A 22,644-nucleotide genomic window follows, 5' to 3' on the forward strand; every position below is an offset into this window, starting at 1 on the left:
AGTTTTTACCTGCGTTCCATTTTTCGGCGTTCAGCCGCAGGGGAGCGCAGGAATAGACGCATTTCATTATTTCAAATGGGGCTGTACTCACACAGGCCCGTGTAGGCGCCGAACGCAGGTTGAGACGCAACATGCTGCATTTTTCCTGCGTTCGGCGCCTACACGCGCCTGTGTGAGTACAGCCCCATTTGAAATAATGAAATGCATCTATTCCTGCGCTCCCCTGTGGCTGAATGCCGAAAAACGGAACGCAGGGGAGCGCAGATAAAAACGCTTATGTGTAAGAGCCCTTAGAAGACGTCCACACAGCCATAAGAAGTGTGCAGAAATATAAGATTAAATAAATATGGAAACCAAGTGTCAATGATTGGATTCACTATTGTTTACGTAGCCCACCTTTTCTTAAAGAGATACTGACACCAGAAAATAAACTTTTTTCATATCTATCATAACATTATCTTTGAATGCTATTTATAATTTTGCCATAAAAGTATCTACCTGACGTTTTACTTTACTTTTCTTACCCACTTTTTTCCTTATGAGGGGGCTGCCATATTTGTAACATCTTCAGCACTTTTTTCTTTTTCAACAATGGGACTTTGCAGGGGCTTCTTGCCCACAATGGCCCCAAACACACCAGTAAACGAACAGCATCTTGATTACAGACCAACAAGATCGACGTTATGGAGTGGTCAGCCCAATCCCCGGACCTAATCCAATAGAAAACTTGTGGGGTGACATCAAAAATGCTATTTCTGAGGCAAAGCCAAGAAATGCAGAAGAATAGTAAAATGTAACAAGTGCCAGAAGTTGGTCGACTCCATGTAACACAGATGTGCAGCAGTTTTCAGAAAAACTGCTTATACAGCTAAATTTTAGTTCAGTGATTCAAAGGAATGCAAAATCTTGAAACAGTTTTCAGTTTATACAGTGATTTTTTGAGTTTGTAACAAAGAATGCAGACTACTATATATTTGAACAGCCTAATATTCCCTTTTCTTCACTTCCTGTAGGAATAACACAAATTTTATACATTTTTTTTTAATGTTTTGATTTGGAATAGAAGGCGCAGTGTTTCCAATGCATTTGAGTGTATGGCAATCAAAGCTATGATAAGGATTTTGAACTGTATTCACTTCTTTAATCACACTGCTATTATTCTGAACATAACCGTATATGTTTTCCCCCTCTCCAATCAACATTTTAATCAAAGTACGCTGTTCTTCTGAACAATGTCTGGAACGACCCATTTACTCAGATTCTCAGAGAGAAATGCACTATAACCAGCATGCACAACATTTGCTGTCTTCCTTCCTTAAATAAGGGCCGTAATTGACACCTGTTTCTTCACAGAATGAATGACCTCACTAATTGAACTCCACACTTCTATTATTTGGAACAAGCTATTGTTATTTTTAACATTGCTATTATGTTGAACAAGCCTCAATTAATGATTTAATAACACAGAATCAGCAGCATGCATGTCAGGACTGTTGGCTCTGTTGGTTTTCTATTACTCTACTACACCTACTAGTAAATTATTTGTTATTATTGAGTTGAGGTGCTGTGAGGGTATGCTCATGTAAGTCAGTACATCTTTGGATATGATCCAAAACAACCCAGATCTGCTTCAGAATAGCAGAACTAGAATGCAGCCCAGTGAGACAAGACAACCATAAGGTTGTTATAAGATAAATGAGTTGGATAAGCTCACCTTCAGTACTCAAATCAATTTAAGGACAATAAACTACACAACTCATGGTATCTTATAAGGAGGGTAATAGGTAGGACTATACTACATCAGCATAAAACTGTAGATAATTGTCATGGAGTAAATAATGCTCATTTTATCTACAAAAGGAGAAAAAAAGAGAACAGGTGGATTTTTAGACAGTTGCTGGATCGGCCAATGTATTTGTTTTCAACCAACTGCATAGCCAACAATGAATATTTAGCAGCAAATGCAGAACAGTAAGCTATTGTGATTTCAAAATAATGCACAGAGATTCCACCATAATTCATACCCTAAATGCAACACTTAACCCAGTTACCTTGCTTTGTCTGGTGAGATACACATTAACACTGATGATTGCAGGGGACCCCTGCATTTGAAAAGAGACAGTCTGTGCTTTCCACTTACTGATCTTAATATACCAGCTGACGGAACCTGGGAATGACAGTAGAAGCTCTTTATCTTGTATAATCAGACAAACCTCTAGCTGAGTCAGAGCCACAGTTAATGTTTTCTGTCTTGTTTCACTGTACATTACAGTTTCCTGAGACACAAAGGATGTGTAACCGGTGCCTTGCCAGATGCTGCTGAGCATAAATACACTGTTTGCAGAAGAGCTGAAGGATTCAGTAACAATTAGGGAGCAACAAGTTGATCCGACGCGACATGACTGTCGGATACAGATCTGCACGCTATGTCTGCATCCGATAGTCGTCGGAGCAACCATGCGACTTGATCTGACATTTCTATCTCTTACCTTATTTCCATCTCTTGCGATTTGTTGCAGGCGTATTGTTGCAGCGAGTCGGATCATGCAGAAAACGTCCATGTAGTCCTACCCTAAAGCTCAAATCATAGTGACAGATGGACCTTGTTGTGTGACAGGTAGAAAGGGTTTCTTGTACTGACACAGTTTTCTGCCTAATAACAGTGTTGGTCAAAATGCCTAGTCTGATACTAGGCCTTAACAATGTCTGCATAGACACTACAGGGGCCATTTACAACAACCTGGGGATAAGGTGCACAAGAGTTCAACACTTAGGGGCAGAATTGAAAATTCAAATTCAAAATTAGAATTTTCTCGTTTTTTTATGGTCAAAATGGTCAAATTCGACTAGGGAGATATTCAAATTCGATTCAAATTGGATTTTCGAGATTTATCATACGCTTGCCCTTTAAGAACTCGAATTTGACTATTCGCCACCTAAAATCTAAAAGTATAAGTCAATGGGAGACGGCCACTTGAAAAAGGGCCCTTGGTGCCCGAAACGTGTCGTGTGGATGCACAATAAAAGCTTAATTTGTGGTTATTCTGCTCCTAGTGTGTGATTCCCAAGCAGCCTTCCTGACATTTGAGTTTTGTTCAATTGAGTTTATAAAAATCGAATCAAATTCAATTCATTCAAGTTTTCCAGTTAAAAAAATTAGATTTTTATAATAAATTTTGATTGGTCGAATTTATAGGAATTTATAAAAACTCACAAGAATTTGAAATTTGATCCTTGATAAATGTGCCCCTTAGCACGCTCTGGCTGTGGGCTTTAACCTCGCTGAAAACATACTGTCATGGGGTGCAGACCAGACCTATAAGGACATGACCCCGCATCCTCCAAATGGAGCACATAGACCTGCAGCATTTCCACATTAAAAGAAAGCAATGTGTAAAGTGCAAATAAATGGGCATATTGTGCCTGTTTTTGCCCTTTGCACTCTGCTTTCTTTAATAAAAGAAAACCTCTTACATGACCTAGATTAGGAAAATCAAGTACAATGGGACACTGGGAGCATTTAAATAGGTAGTTTAACCTTTAGTACAGTGTGTACATTGATATTCTGAGACAATGTTAAACTGGTCCTTCTGTTTTTTTTCAAATAAATTAGCATTATGTTCCATTTGAATGAGAGACTAGAAGAGGCCTGAAATAGAAAGAAAAATAAAAAAAGCAATGCCAAGGTTAGTGATCCCATCTGGAAAGCAAATAATTAAAAAAAATATACAAAATAAGGATCATTAATAAGAAGCATGACGAGCATTTCAATGTTCATAGTCGGTTCTCGTGGAAAAAGCTGTGTGAACTCATGCCTTGGTTTCTGTTTATTGCACTGTTGCTTTAATTGGTTTTATTCTATTTGTTATTCAAGTCTGCATCCACCCCAATGCATTTCCTGATGGTAGAATATGTTAGTGATTTGTAAATAAACTATACATAGATTTTTAAACAAAGACTGGAGAAATGTTTTACATATTTTCCTATTAGTCTGCTAAACAAGTCAAGCGTTTATATTTTGCATCAAAACACTTGTGTTTCAAGATTGTTTCAATAAAACAGAGAATAAAACAAAACTCATTTAAAATAAGCTCACAATCATTTACATGACCCAGTGGTGTACCACCATCTTGTGGTGACAAGTATACTTAACAAATTTCTTGTGTTAGCAAGATTCGGATTTGGAGGAATCCTTCTGCCCGGCCGAACCGAATATGAATCCTAATTTGCATATGGAAATTAGGGACGGGGAGGGAAATCACGTGATTTTTTGTCACAAAACAAGTAATAAATGTTTTCTCCTTCCCACCCCTAATTTGCTTATGCAAATTCAGATCATGTTCAGTATTCAGCCAAATCTTTCACGAAGGATTCGGGGGTTCGGCCTAATCCAATAGTGGATATCCTGATGAAGGGTGGATGTTCCCGGGTGGGTATTCCCCCCGAAACGTTGAATGTTTGGTGGCTGAATAAAAGGGGATACTCCCCGACTGCATTAACCAGTGTGTTTGCGGATCCGTTTTCTATACACATGCGTTGCTAAGCGACCCGGCCGGGTCAACGGAAGAAACGCACCCCCAGTTGCAGGATTGGTGAACTACAGGTGTGCAGTAGGAGAAATTACATTGCTATCCTTCATAAAGCCATGCTGATTGCTGCTCATAATACAATTCACTAGGACAAAATTTTGAATGTGATCCATTAACAAGTCTTCAAATAATTTGCCCACCACAGATGTCAAATTTACTGGCCTATAATTGCCAGGCTGAGATCGTAATCCCTTTTTAAATATTGGAATGACAACAGCTTTTCTCCAATCCATAGGCACCATACCAGCTGAAAGTGAATCTGAGAAAATCAGAAATAGGAGCTGGTCTAAAACTGAACTAAGCTCTCTTAGAACATGGGGTGTATACCATCAGGCCCTGGAGCCTATTTTACATTAATTTTTATTAAAGCTTTATAAATCATATCCTGAGTCAGCCACTGACTAAATTGAGTTGAGCCATCAGTGCAGCTATGAAGTGAGTCTGGGAACTCGGATTCCTCTATTGTAAGTACAAGGAAAATTTTTAAAAACTTGGATTATTTGGATAAAATGGAGTCTATGGGAGATGGGCTTTTCATAATTCTGAGCTTTCTGGATAATGGGTTTCCAGATAACGGATCCCAAACCGGTACTACTATAGAGATGCTGACCATTAAGACTGGTTGAATAAGTTCAGTATAAATGTGGCGTTTCTAGGCATATTTAGTATAGAGTTTAGTTCTCTTTTAAGGGGGGAATTGATAACTATGTGTAAACATATAAGGGGATAATATAATAAATGCTGTAATTATATATTAACTATTAGGTTCTTCTAGTAGACACAAGGGCATGCATTCCAATTAGAGGAAAGGAGGTTTCCTCTAAATATTCGGAAAGGATTTTTTTTTCCACTGTGAAGTTTTGGAATTCTCTCCCAGTTGTACTGGCAGATAATTAGATAGCTTCAAGAAGGGGTTGGATTACTTTTTAGTAAGTGAGGAAGTAGAAGTGAAGAAATCCAGGGTTAAAAATAGTTCTTAGTACAAGTTGATTCAGGGACGGATCCAATTGCCTTCCTCTGGATATAGTAGCAGTTAGGCAGGTTTTATATAGACATAAAGTCATATGAACAAGTTTGGGAACCCCTCTCAGCCTGCATAATAATTGACTCCACTTTCAACATAAAAGATAATAGTGGTATGACTTTCATTTCCCAGGAGCATCTGAGTACTGGGGTGTTTTCTGAACAGAGATTTTTAGTGAAGCAGTATTCAGTTGTATGACATTATATCATGTGAAAAACTGACTGTGCAAAAATGTGGGTACCCTTGTAATTTTGCTAATTAGAATGCATGTAACAGCTCAATACTGATTACTGGAAACACCAAATTGGTTGGATTAGCTCATTAAGCCTTGAACTTCATAGGCAAGTGTGTCCAATCATAAGAAAAGGTATTTAGGGTGGCCAATTGCAAGTTGTGTTTCTGTTTGACTGTCCTCTGAAGAGTGACAGCATGGAATCCTCAAAGCAACTCTCAAAAGATCTGAAAACAAAGATTGTACAGTATCATGGTTTATGGGTAGTCTATAATAAGCTATTTAAGTGGTTTAAACGGTCAGTTTATAAGGAATGGAATTAGGAAATGGAAGGCCACAGGCACAGTTGCTGTAAAACCCAGGTCTGGCAGGCCAAGAAAAATACAGGAATGGTATATGCAGAGGATTGTGAGAATGGAGGGGATCTTTGGGTTGTCTGTAAACAAGCTGTCCATGCTTAGCAGCCATCGAATTTAACTGAACTGGAGAGATTTTGTATGGACCAATGATTAAAAATACCACCATCCAGAATTCAGACACTCATCATAACATTTGCAAAAGGATGCTCAACTAAGTATTGATGTAATATCTCTGTGGGGTGTCCAAATTTATGCACCTGTCTAATTTTGTTATGATGCTTATTGTACATTTTCTGTTAATCCAATAAACTTTATGTCACTGCTGAAATACTACTGTTTCCATAAGGCATGTTATATATTAATAGGAAGTTGCTACTTTGAAAGCTCAGCCAATGATAAACAAAACTGCAAATAATTAAGAGGGGTTCCCAAACGTTTTCATATGACTGTAAATGGTGAAACTTGATGGAGGTGTCTTTTTTTTTCAACCTAACTTACTATGTTACTATGTTACTTAGAAGGCTGAGATAGATCACATACTGTTAAGGTCATTTCCACAACTTGATGCATTCAAGTGCATGGGTTGGCAGAAATTCATCTAGGGGCAATGTTAAAAACATGCCAATATACTGGAAAAAGGGGCATAAACCATTTGGATTACACTAATACACAGCTCACGTATGCTTTCTATAACTGTTATATACTATTTGTTGGCATCCTTAGTAAGGGGGAGGCAGGAAAAGTATTCTAATTTCATTGGAATTTGTTGGAAAACAGCACTCCCACAATGTGTTATTCTAAGGAAAAAGGTATTTCACCAGGATCAGCAGTGTCAGCAGCAGTGAGGGTTGACAACTCAGATAGCACTAAAATGCAATACTCCTCTATCTCTCTGTTTACATTAGATGTGCCTACTATCAGCAGCAATTGCTACTGGGATATCCTGCCAGAATGTAATTAGCAGTGTACAAATCCTTCACACTGCACTGATCACAGCTACTATCAACTCAGTTGCAGTCCTTTATATTAGAAAGGCTTACATTTCAGTGAATTTAACCAAATTTAACAGATACATTGGTCGTGTCACTAATAAAACATAAAAAGTGCTAAAATATGAGGGAGGGTTTTAAAAAACATAATCATTTATTACAGTATTTGGTCTTGTTTTTTTTACCAAGGGGTTATCACTGAACCAAAAGGTTTGAGATTTAACAATCACTCTTTTGCCCTGGAACAATTTGTTCTAATTTCTTGTGCAATAGAGAGACTGCCAAATTGTTAATTCTTATTTTAATTTGCAGCAGGGATTAACAATCCAGACTGGTGATGGAGTTCAGCGCTACAGTTGAAGAAAAGCTGAACTGAGATTTAACCAGTGTTGGACTGTCCCACTGGGATACCAGGGAAACTCCCATGGGCCCTCTTGCTAACCATTTAGCATATTTTATGGTCATTCCCCATTTCTTTATGGGAATCAAATGCTTAATAATGGAAGAATATATTAAGTAGATATAAAAGACTGGGATAATAAAGAGGTTGAGTGAGGAGAGAAGGAATAATAGTTTGGAAAGTGAGTCCATGGTCTAAGGTGGGCCCACAGTCTAAGGTTTTCTGGTGGGCCCCTGGCATCCCAGTCCGACACTGGTTTTAAGTTTAACACCCAATTTAAATGAATGTGTTTGATGCAATATTTCTGGCAGTCAGGAAAGTGTTAACAAGGGGGGGGAGCTGTAATTCCTTCTGGATTGTCTAGTTCAGTATTTAATAAACGTGCCCTGGCCCTGTCCCTGTTTTTATTCTCACTATTATGCCAGAAACTTGCTCTGTTTTTTAGCCATAACATAAACATTGTCAATTTAAGGTACTAGATAACTGAGGAAAAAGATACATGTGGTGCCCTCTCAGTCTGGTGCAAGGTAGTCCTGTATTTACATCTGAGTTAAGAACACAGTAGTGACATGGTCCCCACTGAATACCTATAGCCAGGACTACCCTAGGCACTGACTTTAGCCCGCCTTCTTATCTTTGGTGCATGTGTGGATGGTCCTGCAGTACTGTAGACGCAGGTATCTGCTTCTTTAGGAACAGGTACTAGGGCACCTATATGGTAAATAGGACCCTGTCCATAGCTGGTTCTACTTGCCAGATGTACCCTTTAAAATGATATCAAGAGCTGTCAACTTTCTATAGCAGGGAACTGGAGGATTTTGCTGGAAAAAAATTCCAGATCGGTGTAAGTGGATGTGATATCAACAGAAGTATGTCATACATAGGCACACAACCTCTCCTGAAGCCTCAGACTCCATGCTATCACTCCACTGACGTCACTTCCATTTTTTGCCAGCAATACATGGTAAATTGGGTAAATTTGTCAGAAATCAGGGGAATGCTTAAGAGTGATGAGAGTCTGGGGGATAGAACCTGGGGGGGAGGGTGACAGCTCTGTATATCTCTTTTGTTTTTAATAAAGATATAACTGATATACTACAAACATTTGCATCTTATGCTGGTCACATAGACACCAGGTGGTAGGTAGGCAATTTGATCACATATGTGGATATCCAACCTGAGCCGTATGATCATTACGCAGAAGTGAGGAAGTACAGACCTTGGCCATATCAATACAATACATTTCACTGACCCACTGACAGAACAGATGTATACATTTTTAAAACAACTACAACATTTTGGGGAAATCACCCTAAAACTGATTGTCCAAACTAATTGTTTAAGGGAACACATGCACAATACTACCTCAATATTACTTAAAATATTATCTTGTATTTGATCCTAAATAAGATAATTAATCCTATTGGAGTTATTTAATGTTTAAATGATTTTTTATGTAGACTTAATGCGATCCAAATTACAGAAAAAACCCAGGTCCCAAGCATTCTGTATAACAGGTTCCATACCTGTATAGATCTATTGTAATGTTACTAGTGATACTGAAGATATTTTACTTTGTGCCTTTGCCAGAATTAATATTGTCACCAAATGTATCTCTGGCACAGCAACAGTTAAGCCTTTCCAGTAAGCATTTGTAATATGGGACAGAGCTTCCTCCCTGTGTTTTGTTTCTTACTAGACATGTCCCACCTGTTAGCATCATATAAACTAGTCCGTCTGCCCCCTCACTACTCATGCTAGCTATGACTGAGAAGAGATCCCGCAGCCGCAGCTCCTCTCGGGAGCCTCCACAGAAACAGAGGGAACTCCCCACCCAGGCCTCCAAGAGGGAGAAAAAGGCAAGCCAAGGTTCTGGAAGGTCCCGGAGTAGTAAAATGAAAGATACAAAGGTCTCTGCGGTGGTGGATGTTGATGATGTTGTGGTATCAGATGAAGAGACAGAAATTATGGCCCTTCTTGAGACCAGCCAGAAGGATGAGGGTGAGAGCACATAAAACAAACTTTGTTTATGTTTTTTTCCACAGTAAGTGCTTGTATTTAGTTGAACATGAAGCATTAAGCTGGCCATAGACGCAAAGATCCGATCGTACGAATCCTCCATTCGTATGATTTTCAGACCACGTGTGGAGATCGGCCAGGTTAAAAGATTTCTGTCAGCTGCGGGTAATATCTCTGCATGTATTGCCGATCATATGATTTTCAGAGGGAGACTGTCACTAGCTTTTGTCGGACATAACTTTCGTACGATTGCTGTCAGAGGCTGATCTGTTCTTCTACTTGATCTGAAAGGTTAGTGGCAGGTCGGGAGATGGGGAAGTCCGATCGTTGGAGGATTCGAACGATCGGATCTTTGCATCTATGGCCCGCTTTAGGAGCAGAGCTGTGATAAACTTGCAGTCTATTAGCTTAATGTTATATATTTTCCTTCTCATTTTCAAGGGTGTGTGTGCAAGAATAAAATTATCTCCATGCACCCTTTAAATAATTGTATGCCTTACAGTCCTCCACCCTACCATTTTGTTTCCCTGCCAGGCTTTTCTTTAGCCTTTGTAACCTTAAGGGTAGTGGCACATGGGAAGATTTATCAAAAATGCCTCTCCATTGCTGGTAATTGAAATCGCTGGTGGTATGTCCAGAGATTTCAATTACCACCAATGGAGAGGCATTTTTGGGACATCTGTTGCCCACAGTTGAGTCAAAAAAATAGCAGAAGACAAATCTTTCCTTGTGCCACTGCTCTAAATCAAGTTTGCCATTGAAAGGGCTAAAACTGTACTATGTAATGCTATATGCTCACAGAATGTGTAACTGTTAAATAATAAACTGTCGAATTCTGTGATATAATAAAAATGCATGCATGCATAAAGCTGAGCAAATTCTGAATAAATTAGAAAATCTTCTGCATGTGCTACAATTTGCTCTGTGTGAAAGTGAAAATATTAAATTGGTTGGTTATCATTAAAAGTACAGTATAATAGAACAGTATAATATTGCTATGGTGTTAACCATAAAAAAGGGGGTTGTGTAATAAAAGGCACCAAGTTTGCCCAGTAGCAGTAACTCAAAGCAAGATGCATTTACTGGTCACCTGTTTAAAAGCAATCATCTTATTGGTTGATATTAGTTACTGCTCCGGGGCAAACTTAGTGCCTTTCATTACATATGGGGGTATAGTGAATAAAGAACCCCCTATTGTAAAACATATGGAGCAGGTTCCAGAGGAGTTCTATGACCATATAAAAACACAAGGCAGAGGCGAGTGCTTTTATACAGGTCACTTCTAATATCCTCATATTTTCCAACAAGGGGTTCATTATTTATTATGATATTAGTGAGTCATGTGACAACAATTACATGACTAAGCTCCGTTTATAACTGTTGACATCACTGAGAGCCGTTTATAAGGATATAATTTACAGGATATTCATGTTTTATTTGTATTATATACATGTATATATAATTTAGCATATGAGCATATCATTTTTTACTTTATTCAGTGACTGACTAAATGACTGAATTCAAGGCTGTGGTAAGCCCAGGGCACAGATACCTTTGAAGATCCTTGATACATAATTGACCTTCAAACAAAATTATTGTGCCCACCTATCTATAAATACTCCATAGTTCCATAACCAGTACTATGTAATTAGTTTTTCTGTCCGCTCAATTTAATTCCTGAGCAGCAGAGCCAGACTGGGATTCAAATAGGCCCTGACATTTCAGGTACACAGAAGCCTAAACAGCCACAGGCACAATAAATAAATTGCACGTTTTGCACAGATGGATCCACATATTCTGGGCTTCTCCAGCAGTGCTCGTCAATGAAAGAATATGCACTGGACCAGGGAATTTCTAAAGCAGTGCCCTGCGATCATCTTACTTCCCTGCTTTGCATGCTTTGACAAATTATAGAAGCACTTGGCACTTGCTATCACTTGGCAAGCAGAAAGCAGCAATGGCAAATGCTTAAAATTGTGCCTGGTTCCAGCAACCCATAATCACCTATTTTTCTTAGCCTTTACTACATTAGGCCAATGAAAGGTTATTGCTAATTAGGTTATTGCTGATTATTATGTAACTGGACTGGGATAAAAGATATTTTTGTCACTATGTTCACTTTTTAAGCATTCACACTGTTCAAGAACATAATGTACAAAGTAAGATAAATTATGATAAATAGGGTATCTTTATTGTTAGCGTGTTATAAACTCTTATGGGCAGATTTATGAAAGGTTGAATTTCAAATTGATGTGAATTTTTTTTTAACTCTAAGAAATGTGAATATACTCACAACTGGAATGGGAGGTTATTTAAGAAAAAAATTTGAATGTCTAATATTCTATCCAATAGTCCCGACTCAAAAATTCGAATTTAATTTGAATCGAGTTTTCCCTCAAAAACTCAAATGTCAGGAAGGCAATTAACATATTCAAACTGTTCAACGGACTAAAGCCATTGACTTGTATATGAACTCGGCAGGTTTTACGTGGCAAATATTGGAATTAGAACTGTTTAGATATCCGAGGTGTGATACATCTCACATTCTAATTTACATTTGAATCGGGGGATTAAAATTCGAATGTGTGAATTTTGACACCAAATAAAAATTTGTTCAAATTTGAATTTACTATTTGACCCTTAATAAATCTGCCCCTAACTGTATGTTTTTATAAATATAGGAATCTACAGAAAATTCCTCATTTGTTGGTCAGTTAACCCTTCCTTTCGAGGTCAGCTTTAGGATTGCACTAAAACCGAAACAATAGTGGGGAATGTAATCAAATTTACATTTTAATTCTGCTTTGCGCAAGTTTAATAAAGCTTTTGCGAACCTGGAAACTGTTTAGCGACCACTTCCGACAGTGGAACAACATTTGCGAATTTTATAGTTTGTACTGTCTACAAGGAAGCTATTCTTGTGCCAAACAATATGGTAAGATCCCTAAATATAAATCTCTTGTATGTTCATATCTTAGGTGTGAAGCCTGCAGGATTTAGAGTATTTGAAGGGCTGTTAATTTTCTGTTGTATTCTGCTGGTCATCCTTACCTTGCCACTGTCTGTCTGGTTCTGTGTAAAGGTGAGACTTATTCCTGACCACAAGTGCAAAAGCCACAAGCTAAAAAGGACACCAGTTACTCTGTGCATATTCACACTATCCATGCATCTTTGTGCATAGCCGAAATGACACTGGAATTCTAAGTAATGCTGCATTGTGAGAAAAAATGATGATTTGCAGCTGAAAATTTAATTTTGCACACTGCATTACAATGTCCATTTTCTTCCTGGTTATATTTTAATATTGTAGTTAACTTGTAGTAGGCATAGTTACAGATTGGACATTTTAGGGGGTCTGTCTCCAAAACTGGCCAGAAAAATTTTAGGTAAAGAGCAAATTTGCTACAATTTTATACAAGTATGGTTATGGTATCTGTATTATCCAAAGCAGGGAAAGGCTGTCTCCCATAGAGTTAATACAAAATGGATCAATTATTAAATCTTCAAGGAAAGGTATTGGTTAAATTTTTTTTTTAACGTGATTGTTTTCATTAAAGGAAACATCATTTTTGGGTATTTTTTTTTTTTTCGAAAATACACTAAGGGGCAGATTTATCAAGGGTCAAATAGTCAATTTGAATTTAAATTTTCAATTTTCAAAACTCGCACATTCTATTTTTAAAACCCCTGTTCAAATGTAAATTTGAAAGTGAGATTTATCACCCCTTGACCATGGAAACAGTCCTAATTCGAATATTCGCCACCTAAAACCTGCCAAGTTCATGTTACAAGTCAATGGCAGAGGTCCATTGAGCCATTTGGAGATGATAATAGCCTTCCTGATATTCAAGTTTTTTTATCAGGAGAAAAACTTGATTCGTACGAATCGAATAGTAATCGAATATGATTCGAATTTTTGGGTCGGAACCATTCAATCGAATATTGGACATTCTAATTTTTTTAAATAAACTCCCAGTCGAATTGTGAGTATATTTGAATTAAGAAAAATTCACATGAATTCTAAATTTGACCTTTGATAAATGGGCCTTTTAATTGTTCAGTTAATCTGCTTTTGATCAAACTTTGCTTTTGATAACTGAACAGTTATGTCCCATATGGCCCCCTTAGGGTAAGGCCACACGAGGAGATTCGGGGAGATTTTGTCGCCTGGCGACTATATCGCCACGTCTTTTGCACGACTATCTCCCCGAACTGCCTTGGTGTTTTTCCCCATAGGCTACAACGCAAAGTCACCTGCGCTAATGCACATGCGGCGATGCGTTTTCTATAGTCGCCCGAAGTTGCCTCAGTGATCTCCTCATGTGGACTAGCCCTTAAAGTCACCGACTAACAGGTTAGATTGCTACAACGGAGGCCGTTGGGTTTTTGGCTATTAGGTAAGACATCCACTCACTCCACCCTTATCTAACTACACAGCATGTATTGATTTTTTTGTTCTGCACAGCCTATGTATTTTCCCAGTTTTATTTTTACACTGAAAAGTTCAGAAGATTAGCTAAGTGTTAGTCCACTGTCTTTCTTTATGTGGTATGCATCTGTATAGGCCCAATACCCCAAAGGCCAGCCCATACATCACTCATTCACTGAATGAGAGCATGATACTGTATCTTACTGAACTGTACTTATATATATACATTACATCAATTATTCTACCATTGCAGGTTGTACGGGAGTATGAACGTGCTGTAATATTCCGACTGGGGCGCATGCTTTCAGGAAGGGCACGAGGACCTGGTAAAACAATCATATTATTTCCTCTTAGGAATTTATTATATATATATATATATATATATATATATATATATATATATATATATATATATATATATATATATATATATATATATATATAAAAAAATAGGATTCACTAGTAATCATTTTCTACTATGTGTATAGTAAATTAGTTTTTTTTTAGTTAATTAAGTTAATGAAGATCATGCTACTATAGTAATAAATTAAATTACCGCCCCAGTGGCAAAAGCCATTTTATGTCCTAGTTGTGATTTATATTACCCCATAGGACCAGGCAGACTATAGTGGAGACACAAGGCACCAAGCAAAGGACAAAAAGTTGAATGGGATCTTTATTGACCTACAGGCATTTGCTGCTTTATTATTTAACTATTTTACATGTGTGAGATGAGATAGTGTTCAATCCAGCCACAGCATTATCTGCAAAGAGTTTGTACGGTCTTACTGTGGTTCATTAGCTCCTGAAAAAGACTGCAGATTATGTCAGTGCTATATAAACTATTATATTGTGACCTTCTGTTGTTCTTAATTGTAAAGTCACATAACTTTAAAGGAAAACTATACCCTGAACAATGTAGGTCTCAATAACAATATATTGCATAAAACAGCTCATATGTAAAACCCTGCTTTATGTAAATAAACCATTTTGATAATAATATATTTTTAGTAGTATGTGCCATTGGGTAATCCTAAATAGAAAATTGCCATTTTAAGAACTAAGGGCCACCCCTGGGATCCTACGATTCATGGTGCACAAACAAACCAAGGGCCACATACAGGTTAGCACAGCACACAGAACATCACAAAATGGGGGCTCAAGTGAAAAGATGTAAAAGGGAAATATTTATTAAATATATATTCCAGTTTGCTGAGATTCTTCTATATGCCATTTAATATGATATAAACTATTGCTGCCTTAGGGGATATCATTTTCCTTCAAGGGATTGTAGCATTTGTACAAATCAAATTCCTTCAAAATATGCTGGGAAACAGGTGAATCCTAAGCCGAATCTTACAATAGGTCATCTTTAAGTAAAGGTGGATATCACCTCCAACTAATGCAGACAATTTTTTTTATTGTTCACAGGTCTCTTCTTTTACTTACCCTGTTTGGACAAGTGCCATAAAGTAGACTTTCGTTTGAAGACTTTTGAGGTTCCTTTTCACCAGGTAAAACCTTTTTGATATGTAAGCAATATTGAATGAAATATGGCAGGTAGTGCATAGAATACAGGATATTAAAGGAGAACAAAATCAGTAACCACCTTGTAGAATGCTGGCCATAGTAATTCAAGCCCCATTTAAGACTTTATAAGCTCAAGATCACTTCTGTTTGCCCCTAAAATGACTTTTGTAGATCCTTTTTCTTGGGAGCGGCTTTCATACCTTCTCCCCCTCCCTTTACTAACCAATTGTCAGTAGTGATGGGCGAATTTGCTCCGAAACGGTGAAAAATTAGCGAAACGGCACCGGCGTCTCGTTTTTGACGCCGGCGCCCGTTTTTGACGCCGGCGAAGTTTTGCCGCGAATTTTCGCGGGCGTTTCGTGAATTTATTCGCTGGCGGCGAATCGCGTGAATTCGCGCCTCCCTCCCTGATCCAGGAAAGGAAGATAATTCATACCCACATGCTGCAAGTGATTCCGGACATGGAGTATGTGTAGTTGAAGGCAGGTCTGGAATAAGTTCTACTGCGCATGCTTGGTGTCGGTCATTATTTATGGCAGGATTAAGTGGTGTAAGATGGTGTCTACAAACCCTGCTGAGTTACTTTGCTCTTTCTCGGTAGTTAACAAAGACAGGACAGCATTGGTGGGGGTGCACTAGTGGGGTTTGGTGGGGAGGGGCTACTAACTTTTATCTATAGCTTTAATTTTCCGTTAAGGGGAAAAGAACATGTTAACACATTATAGGGTACTTCATCCACTGTTTGTTGGACTGGACTCTTCATCCACCATAGGTACAATTAAGACTGCCATCAGAAATATTGGGGCTCCATACAACTAAATTGTGGGACCGATCATGACCAGCACGTAAGCTCTACCAGGGCCCAGATATTGCCCCCTACATGAATACTGACTTGCCAAATACTGCCTCAGAGTACAGTGCTTATGCAACTTTTTAGCCCAACCCACCACCTGTGTTTATGCAACCTCTTTTAGTGCCGGTCTATCCATTCCTACAAACTTTTGATTCTCTTACTTCCTTTGTTTTTTTTATCAAATCAGTTTCCATCTGCCTGGGCACAATTTTAACATATCTATCCACTTTCAGTTCATGCTACACCTGTTTTAACCGCAAAGGACACTTTATTAAATATCAATTTTCTTTTCTCTGGAAGCCATGCTGCTTCCATGCTGCCTAATATTTATACTTGGTACTTTATTTTGTTTGTAAACCACCTACCATTTCATTTGTGTCACTTTGAATACTCACTGCCAATCTACATACCTTTGAAAATTCATAATGCCAAGTATGGCAAAAATCGGGCTATGTTGCTGATTTAGCCAGCCATTCCTCCCAATTGTCTGGATTTAGCAATGTTTGGCAACCAGAAAGAACATTGATTCCCAGGTTGGATTTTTATTGTAATTATTTATCCTTCTATTCATCTTCAAGTCTGTAATTACAACCCTCACCTGGTTGCAAGCTTATAGGACCCTAGCAACCAAATAATGGATTACATTTCAAGCTGCATGGGCAGAGAATAAATCATTAAATAAAGTAGAAACAAGAAGTGAAGACAATTTGTTTTATAGACTATAGTGAGAGTCTCTCCTCTCCAAAGCATGCCAAAGAGTTAACATGAATATCCCCATTAACATTTTTTTTAGACACAGTCAAAATTAAATGTGGAAGTTACCCAATATTTGTTTTATAAATATATATAATTTATGTGTTTATTTTTATTACTTATTACTGTTGTCTACATATTAAATACTGTATGTCGAAACGTTGTCGAAAGAAATGTCACCATATGTAAATGTGTCAAGGTTACCAGCACTAAAGGGGTTAACTACCCTTAGCTTATATCCTTCAGCACTCTTTTGTGATTCCTTCTCTCCCCTTACAGGTTGTGACAAAGGATTTGGTTACTTTGGAGATTGATGTAATCTGTTACTATCGCTTGGAAAATGCCTGCCTTTTTCTAACCAGTGTGAGCAACATCTCCGGTGCTTTCCAGCTGCTGGTCCAGACTACAACAAAACGACTTCTTGCACATCGAGCTTTCTTAGATATCCTACTGGAAAGAAAGAGTATAGGGGAGGAAGTGAAGGTCAGAACATGAGCATAATCAGGGGGATTTCAAAATATAAAAGAGCATAATGAGGGAAATACTTAAAGGGGAAGTTTGCATTAACAAATCTTTTGGTATCGTATAGTACTAAAATGTGGATTGACCTATTCTAAGCAACCTTTTAGTTGGTCTTCATTATTATTTTTTTTTAATTATTAGCCTGACAGATCTGGAGCTTGAGACTGCAGCAGAAAATGCTGTCTGCTCATCAGGGTCACTGAATGTGGGGCATTTTTTTTTTTTATTTCAGGAATGCTACTGTTCTTCATTTGAACAATGAGTAAAAGTTAGGGCTCCCCATTTGATAAATACATTTCTAAAAATTCCATAGGAATAATTAAAAAGTGGGGAAGTTTTTTTCTGTGGTAACCTCACATTTTGAAAAATCTGCCCCTAAAACTTATGTATTGTCAACTGAGATAATGCATTGTAGGCTGCTGATTTCAGAAGAAATCATTTAAAGTATCACTTTGTATTTCAGACCCCATGTCATAACAAATACTAAAATTGGTTTGGACAGCTAATTGTTAAGCATATAATTAACCCCACTGGCTGCTTTATTGTAGGTAGCTCTGGATGCTGCTACCTGTCACTGGGGAATCAAAGTGGAAAGAACTGAAATGTAAGTAAAGGAAGTAATATGAATACAAAACCAGATAAGTTACCAAACAAGACAGATATATACAGTGGAACCTCAATTTTACATTCCCTGATTTAAGTTTTCCCCCATTTTAAATTGCTGTTTTGTGGTCCCACTTATATTTTATGTAAAATACATTTTTGGTCACCTGAAAACATAACATGGGGTTCCACTGTATCTAAAAAGCATTAAGTGAGAAATACCATTTTAATATTTAGCACCTACTGCACTAAGAAAAAACTGCACTAAGTGAGAAAGGGCAAATGAAACTAGCTATTCACATTATTTACAATGTTAAATGGGTTGTGCCACGGGTCTTTCTTCTTAAGCTTTGGTGATGGAGCAGGTCAAGGGGAGTATGCATTGCTACTTTTAAAAAAACAGAAAAAACCCCAGCAATGTGGCTCTTAAAGGAGAACTAAAGCATAACTAAAGAAGTGGCTAGAAATGTTGTACATTGTGTCTTAAGCTTCTGTACCAGCACAAGACAACCACAGCCTTTTTGCTGTGTCTCTAAATATGTCAGAGTAGCTCCCGGTATTCTCACTGCACATGCTCTGTGCTGCTGTCACTTACTGAGCTTAGGGACCAACTCACAATATACAGTAGAATATAAATGTCACAATATAAGGCTGATTATATTATAATACACATAATTACTACATGTCAGCACAGAAACCAGTGCAATTAGCATCAGAATTTAAAAGTAAGCCCTGTAGCATCAATTTATATTACAGACAAACCTCATTTTCTGCTTGATAATTTGCCACAACCCCTAAGCTCAGCTTCTCAACAGCTGCTCAGAGCCCATTGAGCTTGTGAGTATCTCTGACACTTTCCAAGATGGTGACTCCCCTGTGACAGGTTTGAAGTCCTGGATCATTCCTGCTGTTGACAAGCTGAAACTTAAGGCTGGTTCAATAAGTTTAGTATATAAAATATGGCATTTTAGCCATATCAATTTTTAGGATTTAGTTGTCCTTTAAAGCCTGACTCTAAAATGCATACAAGTGGCAGCTAGTTATCTCCAACTACTCATACAGTACAGTAAGGGGTATATGGGGATAAAGCAAAGGAAAGGGTGGCACCACAACTTTTTTTTGTTAAATGTCAATTAGACAACATTATGTACACACATGATTCAGTAAGTAGTTCAAGATCATTACTGCTCACAGCCAACCATAAATTTAAGGGAACATTGTCCATAAATCACTTCCCAAATAAACAAATTATTACTTATGTCCCCTACAGTAAGGATGTGAAACTTCCAGAAGAGGTAAAGCAATCTATGGCAGTAGAGGCAGAAGCACAAAGACATGCTAAAGTCAAGGTAAGTTTAGCGTAGGGATGTCCAATCTGTGGCTCTCCAGTAGAAATGGGCAAAATCTTTTGCTAAGTTTCGCTATGAAAATAATGCCAATAGACTCTATGGGTGAAAAAAATTTGATTGTCGCACATCAAAAAAATTTTGACGCCCATAGACTTCAATGTATTTGGGTGAATTTTAGCTGTTCCATGAATTTTTTGAAAAACGGGTCACACTCACTACTTTCCAGCTGCTGTTTAACTATAACACGCACCATCCTAGGGTTATAGAGATGTCCTGGTAGTAATTGCTTAAAGGAGAAGGAAAGCTACTGAAGCAGATTAGCTACAATAGTGCAAGCTATGACACTATATTTATTCTGCAGAATGCTTTACCATACTTGAGTAACCAGCTCTCAAAGTGTTCTCTGTTTGTTTAGGATAGCGACTGCCATATTGGCTTTGTGTGACATCACTTCCTGCCTGAGTCTCTCCCTGCTCACGCATAGCTTTGGGCTCAGATTACAGCAGGAAGGGGAGGAGGGAGGGGGAGAGGAGCAAACTGAGCATGCTCAAGGCCGTGCCCTGGAGGTTTAAGCTGATACAGAAGCCCAAATGTGGTTTCTTTTAACAGAGGACATAGGAGCAGCATTACTTTGAGGGTTTACTGGTGTATTTATATAGACCTTTCTAATAAAGCTTACTTAATTTTAGCCTTTCCTTCTCCTTTAATAGCTGGAGGACTACTGAAATGCCATTTTACATATTCTCTTGTTTAAATCATTCTTAGTACACTATTACTATCACTCTGTCTCTCCAATATGATTATAATGTAGGTTATTGCTGCAGAAGGAGAGAAAACCATGTCTGAATACATTAAGCTGGCTGCTGAAAAACTATCTGGAACCCCAACAGCAATTCAGTTGAGATATCTGCACACGCTGCAATGTATGACTTCTGAAAAACCAGCTACATTTGTCTTGCCTTTACCATTCGATTTAATGAACCTGAATTCAATGACCAGATTGTCTGAAACCAATCCAAGCCCAAGTGTCCCAAAGTCAGACAATGATATTGAACATGAGACTAAGAAGGACTCTCCCATGCTTTAAATTTATACCATAATTTGATAACAGAAATAGATACACTGTCAAAGTTCTTATTTTCAGATTCACATTTAAAACCGTTTTGAATAAAGTGCTTTTTTTCATAAATTTTCATAATTTTGTGCAACATTTGGTACTGATGGACTACTGCAGTGTATTTCAAATATACAAACCAGGGAAGATTTGGTTGGAACCAGCCATCTACTATTCTTTGACTCCTGTTTTCAAGAAAAGAAAAAAGGGGCAATGTAAATATTAGATTGAGAGTAATAGTTGTACTTGAAATTGGTGAGGCCTGGGCATAGAATGTGATACTTAGGAAAGGCCATGGTTAAAAGATTCATGCCAACCTTTGCTCACAGGGTTGATTTCTTACAAAGATACGTGTAGTTATCTCTGCTGATGGTTTGTTTTGAATTATACCAGCACACCCCCCTTTTCCACAAGTACTGTAAGTAACAAAAACTATGATATATTTTAACTGCAATAATAAGACAAAACACATATCCCATAAATGTTAGATTTAATGAACTGAAAGACCTTCTAGTGTCATAAAGGTTATAATGTATGGGATAAAATATATATTGTGCCGAGATGCAGCTCCCTCTGAAAAACAGACATTTTATTGCATTGTGTTTTCTATTTGAACAATTATAATTATTACATTAACAGTTTGTTGTTTTTAATGGAGTATTGTGTAACCCAAGCCTTGTTTTCAGATTGTTCACCATAAACAGACTTTTTTAACGTTTTCCCAAAACGTAAGTTTAACTTTAATGCTCCTGTAGTTAGTGTCTCAGTCTGGCAGTGATTCAGGAACATTCTGAACAGTTATAATTTGCTACATTTAGTTGATACAATTAGTTGATAAGATTTCTCAGCAGCATCTGTGGAATATTAGGAACTATTGTATCAATTCTAACAGCTGCCAATGATGAAACTTTACTCAGGGATTCTGCTAAGCGGGGACAAAGATAACAAATGCATCAATTAAATGTATCAATTTAGAACAGTTAGAGAGTTGGCTACCCTCCCATAGCTGCTTTAAAAGGAGAAACTTCAATCTTCAATATTAGAAAATGTCACAAACAGAAAATGATTGCTAAAAGCCTGTAATGTGTGTTAAGGTGACCATTGCATGAAATGAGTTAGAATAAAGTAAGTATATGTATTATGCAATAAAATGCTGGGATATTGTGCCAGGATGGGTTTGCCCAGGGGCCCCACTTTTCTCTTGAAAATTTAAAAATCAATATTCATTATTATTAAGGTTACACTCCTGTACGGACTCTATCTTTTCTCATTACCTCCTCACTGACACACATTCGAGATTTTGCGAGTGCAGTTCCTCTTCCTAAGTTATGCCTGAACCAGATTTCTTTGCAGACTCCTGAAATTGCTTATACCCACACCTTGTGCCTCATACCCCTTCACCTTTTAGATGGTAAGTTTCAGTTGTATTTTTATATTTTTCTTATGTTTAGTGTACACATCCATTTTTTGTACAGTGCTGCAGAACATATCTGTAGCGCACCCGTAGGTGTTGGCAGTAGTCTATATGAGTCTGCTTTCCTTAACCAGGTGACACCCCAAGGCCCCAGTAACCAGGCACACAAGATGGCAGTGCAACAGGCACAACCTGACTTTATTAAACAGCTGCAGCTGTAAGAGATGATTGGTTAGAAATAAAACAATAATATGGCAATTAGTATTCTGCTAACACTGTAGTAAATATGACAATTTAACAAAGACAACCCCTGTAAGACCCTTCAAACCCTGGTGTGCACACCTAAGTCCTGAAACAGTTGTGTAACGATGGGGGGCCCCCTTACTGAGTTGAAAGAACTGGATGGGCTGCAAATAGCACAGCAGTCTAAATGAATGGCAAATTCCACTTTAGGTTGCTGCTGAA

General features: G+C 37.8%; 1 protein-coding gene across 1 annotated transcript; it reads left to right on the forward strand.

Moving 5' to 3' along the window:
* The first annotated feature begins 9,347 nt into the window (after positions 1 to 9,347).
* Positions 9,348 to 20,821, forward strand: nphs2.S (NPHS2 podocin S homeolog). The gene is made up of 8 exons (XM_018259855.2): positions 9,348 to 9,594; positions 12,591 to 12,694; positions 14,295 to 14,367; positions 15,473 to 15,555; positions 17,457 to 17,660; positions 18,248 to 18,303; positions 19,573 to 19,651; positions 20,463 to 20,821. The coding sequence occupies exons 1-8, from the start codon at positions 9,348 to 9,350 to the stop codon at positions 20,736 to 20,738; spliced, it is 1,122 nt and encodes a 373-aa protein (XP_018115344.2). The 3' UTR covers positions 20,739 to 20,821.
* Positions 20,822 to 22,644: the final 1,823 nt, after the last annotated feature.

This window comes from Xenopus laevis, chromosome 4S (genome assembly GCF_017654675.1).
Source record: "Xenopus laevis strain J_2021 chromosome 4S, Xenopus_laevis_v10.1, whole genome shotgun sequence".
In the NCBI taxonomy this organism is placed as follows: domain Eukaryota; kingdom Metazoa; phylum Chordata; class Amphibia; order Anura; family Pipidae; genus Xenopus; species Xenopus laevis.

Excerpts from the sequence above, each read along its gene's own strand:
- nphs2.S (XM_018259855.2), top strand. The coding sequence starts at position 9,348 with ATGCTAGCTATGACTGAGAAGAGATCCCGCAGCCGCAGCTCCTCTCGG. Across the intron at positions 12,695-14,294 it reads CTGTCTGGTTCTGTGTAAAG|GTTGTACGGGAGTATGAACG; the intron begins GTGAGACTTATT and ends CTACCATTGCAG. Across the intron at positions 17,661-18,247 it reads GTATAGGGGAGGAAGTGAAG|GTAGCTCTGGATGCTGCTAC; the intron begins GTCAGAACATGA and ends GCTTTATTGTAG.